This window comes from Cololabis saira, chromosome 2, assembly GCF_033807715.1.
Source record: "Cololabis saira isolate AMF1-May2022 chromosome 2, fColSai1.1, whole genome shotgun sequence".
Lineage (NCBI taxonomy): Eukaryota > Metazoa > Chordata > Actinopteri > Beloniformes > Belonidae > Cololabis > Cololabis saira.
In genome coordinates, this window is record NC_084588.1 from 1,488,429 (window position 1) to 1,494,428 (window position 6,000).

The 6,000-nt window shown below is 44.5% G+C and overlaps 1 protein-coding gene across 2 annotated transcripts in view; it reads left to right on the forward strand.

Annotated features, from left to right (window-relative positions):
* adamts17 (ADAM metallopeptidase with thrombospondin type 1 motif, 17) overlaps window positions 1-6,000 on the forward strand; it is a 193,226-nt gene that overhangs the window by 162,497 nt on the left and 24,729 nt on the right. For both annotated transcript variants that reach the window (XM_061735776.1, XM_061735787.1), the window contains exons 20-21: window positions 155-359; window positions 2,490-2,642. In XM_061735776.1, the coding sequence (XP_061591760.1) occupies window positions 155-359; window positions 2,490-2,642 (358 nt within the window). The remainder of the gene's footprint in view (window positions 1-154; window positions 360-2,489; window positions 2,643-6,000) is intronic.

Consider the following 6,000-nt stretch of genomic DNA (forward strand, 5'->3'; position numbering starts at 1 on the left):
ATAGTGTACGTATATGTGTTAGTGTGTATTGTGTTTATTTATATGTACTCTGTGTGTATATCTGAGGATATATGTGTGTATGAAAATCTGTGTACATGTGTGACTTTTCCTGTCTAGATCTGTAAATTTGCATAAACCTGGTATTTTTCCACAGATGGGTGACAAGTGAGTGGGGACAGTGTACAGTCACATGTGGTAAAGGCCTGCAGCAAAGACGAGTGTCCTGTGTTCAACACCTGCACAACGGCTCCTTCATCCACACCAAGGACTTGTCCTGTCAGAGAGGAAAGCCTCGTGTTCTTCAGGGCTGTGAGAACCAACCTTGTTTTGCACCGTGGGAAGCTTCAGAGTGGTCAAAGGTACACTTTTAGGGCCAATCCCAATGTTCACCCTACTTTCTACCACTAGCCCTCACTCACTACCACTAGCCCTAAAAATGAAGCCACAGCGGTAGGGTCCTTGTAATCTTCCCTAGGGATTGGGACACCACTTGCTACGTCACTGCGTTCGGGTACGTAAGCGACTGCGTAGTTACGTTTGCACATACGTCACACCATATCAGGAAGCCGAGAGCTAAAAGCTGTTTTAATTTCTCCTGTAGCGCTGTTAATATGCCACTTTATTAAGTTTTAATATTTTTTCAGGCGTAAAAGTAACTGTTAAGATCCCCAACCTGGGCTCAGTTTATCCAAATAACACCTGTTAAGAAATTTGCTCCAATGTTTTCGGGATGAGAAGAGCCGCTGGCTCGGGAGCTGATTTATGCTTCTGCGTTAAATCAACGCAGAGCCTACGGCGTAGGGTATGGGGTAGGGTATGGCGTAGGGTACGGCGTAGGGTACGGCGTAGGGTACGGCATACGGCACGCGTCGCTGCGTAACCTACGCCGTAGGCCCTGCGTTGGTGTAACGCGGAACCATAAATCAGCCTTTATTCGGGAGCTGATTTATGGTTCCGCGTTAAATCAACGTGTACCCTAAACCGTAGGGTACGGCGTAGGGTATTAAGTTCCTCAAAGAATATCTTGCCCTCGACGCTGAGGAGTGAGATGATCCGGAACTGCTCGATTGTAGTTGAGCTCTCCTCCTTCGGAATCCAGACACCCTCTGCATGCCTCCACTGCTGGGCCACCTTCCCTCTCTTCCAGATGACTTTGAGGATCCTCCATAGTCACTTCAAGAGTCTAGGGCATCTCCTGTAGACAACATATGGCACTCCACTGGGGCCTGGCGCTGAATTGGATCTAGCTGCCTTTACAACCTCCTCAACTTCCTTCAAAGTTGGCTCCTTGGTGTTAAATGCTGAGGTGGGTTCTGGCAGAACTATCAACGTCCTGCATGGCCCCAGGTCTTTCTCTCTTGCACTGTCACTGTAGGTGGCACTGAGGTACTTGTTAACCTCGTCTTCAGTGCAGGCAAGGTGGCCACTTCTTTTCTGCCCAAGGGTCTTCTTGGTGAAACCAAAGGGATTGGAGATGAAAGCTGCACGTCTCCTGGTTCTCTCCCTGCCCCTCCTTCTATGTAGGCCTGGGACGATAATCAATAAATCAATTGATCGCACGATAAATGAAAATGGACTCGATAATTTTTCCGGCCTCGATAAATGACCATATGCACGCATATTTGTTTTCTTCATCTCCGGCCTCCAAACACACTGGATGACAAGAGGGCTCACTCTGTGCATCGGTCTTATCACCTGGGCGCGTTTGTTCCTTAGCGGAAAAAAATGAACGGAGTGAACCATCTTGTCAATCATTCAGACTCTTTGTATCTGTGGGGGGAGGCGGAGCCGCGGGTTGAACTGAGGGAATCCTTGTTAGTTTCTTTTCCTCCGCTTAGTAATATGCTTAAATTCAGCGGGTTGTCTCGTCTTATCTGAGGTCGTAGGCGAAAAAAAAAGGAGAGCGCGGGTGGAGAGGAGAGGGGCAGTGGCGGCCCGGAGGCCGGCCGTCTCTCTCCCTCCAGCCGGCGGCTCAGTGCTCGGGTGATTGCTGGGCGCGCCGGGGCGGCGAGGGGACGAAGCGGGAGCTCCGTCACCCCACGCGTCCGCCGCCAAAATCCCCCAAGTGGATGGGAGCGTGTGTCCGCCTCCGCTGGCCTTCGCAGGCGCAGTGGTACGCGGTCAGCGCGGAGACCTGAGCCCACCGGCAGCCGCGCCCACCGCGCAAGCGGAGACGGCACTTCCTTTTACTTCTCACCCCCGGTTTTTTAATTGCATTATAGAAAATAAAGAACTTTATTACAATATTCTAATTTTCGGAGACAGTCCTGTATATCATCATAAAGATGCTGCACACAGCAGATGTGCTGTTTGAAAGCAGATTGTATGCAGATCCGCTCTTTATTTGGGCCCCAGATGGGGCTGGTTCGACTCGCAGCCAGTGAAACTTTTGCCTCTGCTTCTGTCCCTGCACTTTCAACAATGGCCAATAGTTCCACAACAGCTTAAAAAACTATTTTCTAACCCCCTTTTTTGGTCACCTTTTCCAGTGTTCATCAGACTGTGGCCAAGGTGTTCGCAATAGGACGGTGTTGTGTAGGAGCCCTCAGGGTCAATGTGATCCGTTGTCCAAGCCAGCTCAAGAAGAATCCTGTGAGGACATCTCTAAATGTTATGAATGGCAATTTGGAGACTGGTCCAAGGTAAGACATGCCAAAGATTCTGTGGGCCACTGTCTTGCATCATTTACCACCATTTGTTTGTCACCAAGGACTACACACGTCTTTTAATGAGCCATTCTTTTGAATCAGATGTGTTAGAGCTGATTAGCATCTAAAAGATGCAAGACAGGCACCGTGGAGGACCAGACTGGAAGAACTCTGCTGTATGGCGTAGTAGACTCATTAGAGTGGATTGCTGAAACACCTGTCTAGAAAATAACACCACCCTCATTTCAATGAACACCACATGTTAGCAACAGGTTCAGCCTTTTCTCACCAAGAAGAGGCAAAATCACTACATACTGGAAGAAGAAAATGTTCTGAATTCATTTATTTTACAGCCTTATGTTTAAACTTTTGTCAGCAAATCTAAAATTACATTTGAGACATGGCACCAGCAGGTAAAGAAACACCATCAGTCAGGTAAACTAGCAGGTGTATGATGGTTTACCATCGTATAATCTGTCCTGTTTCCAAGGTGACACTCACAGGTCTCAGCATCTCCACAACCTTGCAGCTTGTTGTATATAACTCTCCCATGAATGTTAGTTTAGTATAACTTGCTTTAGGTCATAGAGTTCTCTCATATCTTGATACTTCCTTAATATGTAAAGATGTATTAAGATATAAGAGTTAGAAAGTCCAAACTGGCATCTGAACGTTGAGTGTGTGGAAAGTTCTGATGGTTCTTTAGCCATCAGATGTTCTCTTTTCATTTGTATGTAATTGGATACGTTAAATGTTTTTACATTCATTTGATTTGTTTTCTGTTTTACTTTTGTGACAACTAAGTTAATTTGGTTGTAGCACCATTTCAAGCTCTGCTGCATTTTCATGAAACCCAATATGCTCTGCTCTTCCTACAAGGCTCTTCTCATATACAGCGGAGCAAAAAGGTATTTAGTCAGCCACCAATTGTGCAAGTTCTCCCGCTTAAAAAGATGAGAGGCCAGTAATTTTAGTCATAGGTAACTTCAACTATGAGAGACAGAATGGGGGGGAAAGAATCCAGGAAATCACATTGTAGGATTTTTACTGAATCGTTTGGTAAATTCCTCTGTAAAATAAGTATTTTCGTCACTGACAAATAAGCAAGATTTCTGGCATTCACAGACCTGTAACTTCTTCTTTAAGAGGCTCCTCTGTTCTCCACTGGTTACCTGTATTAATGGCACTTGTTTTAACTGGTTATCAGTATAAAAGACACCTGTTCACAACCTCAAACAGTCACACTCCAAACTCCACTATGGCCAAGACCAAAGAGCTGTCAAAGGACATGAGAAACTAAATTGTAGACCTGCACCAGCTGGGAAGACTGAATCTGCAATAGGTAACAGCTTAGTGTGAAGAAATCAACTGTGGGAGCAATTATTAGAAAATGAAGACATACAAGACACTGATAATCTCCTCCATCTGGGGATCCAAGATCTCACCCCGTGGGGTAAAAATGATCACAAGAACGGTGAGTAAAGATCCCAGAACCATACGGGGACCTAGTGAATGACCTGCAGAGAGTGGGGACCAGAGTAACAAAGGAACCATCAGTAACACACTACGATCAGGGACTCAGATCCTGCAGGGCCAGACGAACATCCAAAGAACACCAAACCTACTGTGAAGCATGGGGGTGGAAACATCATGCTTTGGGGATGTTTTTCTGCAAAGGGACCAGGTCGACTGATCCGTGTAAGAGAAAGAATGAATGGGGCCATGTATGGTGAGATTTTGAGTGAAAACCTCTTTCCATCAGCAGGGCATTGAAGATGAAACGTGGCTGGGTCTTTCATAGGGGTGTAACGATACACTAATCTTACGATACGGTACGATACACGATATTGAGGTCACGATAACGATACGGTACGATATTATAGCAGTATTTTTTTTAACAACCTTGAATGAGGAATATATGACTGGAAAAAATTGTCTTTTATTTGAAAGACACAAAATACAAAACAATACTGTACGTTTGCTCTATTGTTACAGTTTGTAATGCTTTATAACTGTTTAAGTTTTAAAGACAAAGCCAGGCCAACCGTTTTCCACAAACTGAACTAAAAGTAAATGTCAGGTTTGCATTATGCATCTTCAGTTTCATACAAGTACAAATATTTAGCCACAAACTGAATAGTTTCTCTCATGTATGATTTGACTTTTTTCTTTTCCAGAAATTTAACAACTAAAATTAAATAAATAAATAAATAAATAAATAAAAGTAAATAAATACATACAATTTTACATCATAAAAAAGATTGATTCATGCTCACCTTATAAGTGTAAGAGGAGATTTATTTTTGTTAAGAAGGTTAGTTTGTTAATTCAGGGTTCATTATTTTATAAATATATTTGTTATATTCTGTAAATCAGGGACTATAATGACACTAGTCAATTAATTTGTAGTTGTTAGTATGTTTTAGATTGGGCGGAGTGATACAGCACTAGTATATAGGTGCTGTGTTGATGATCTAAAATCCTACGCTGTTGAGCGGACATTGAAGTACACTGGAACTCACGCAGAAGTTGTCCCGTGTTTATCCTACTCACGACCCGAAAAAGGTTTAATTTAATAAGGTAAGGCTTAACTCTACACCAGACTTACATAAGTAAAGGTTCAGACCTCAAAACGGGACTAGTTTCTTCTGAGCGGAGTAAGATTTTGGTCCGCGGGTCGAAGCGCAGTCGCGGTCGGATGCGCGTTACTAGTCAACACAATAGATTAATATTAATAACCCAATATCGCAATACAGTTTGTCACCTCCACGACACGTTTCGTGACGTTTTTGTATCGCGAAATTTCGTGGCACGATATATTGTTACACCCCTAGTCTTTCAGCAGGACAATGATCCAATCACATCGCCCTGGCAAGGACTGGCTTCATAAGAAACATTTCAAGGTCCTGGAGTGGCCTAGCCAGTCTCCAGATCTTAACCCCATAGAAAATCTTTGGAGGGAGTTGAAAGTCCGTGTTTCCCAGTGACAGCCCCAAAACATCACTGATCTAGAGGAGATCTGCATGGAGGAACGGACCAATCACTGCTCTAGAGGAGATCTGCAGGGAGGAACAGACCAATCACTGCTCTAGAGGAAATCATGGAGGAACGGACCATTCACTGCTCTAGAAGAGATCATGGAGGAACGGACCAATCACTGCTCTAGAGGAGATCATGGAGGAACGGACCATTCACTGCTCTAGAAGAGATCATGGAGGAACGGACCAATCACTGCTCTAGAGGAGATCTGCATGGAGGAACGGACCAATCACTGCTCTAGAGGAGATCATGGAGGAACGGACCAATCACTGCTCTAGAGGAGATCTGCATGGAGGAACGGACCAATCACTGC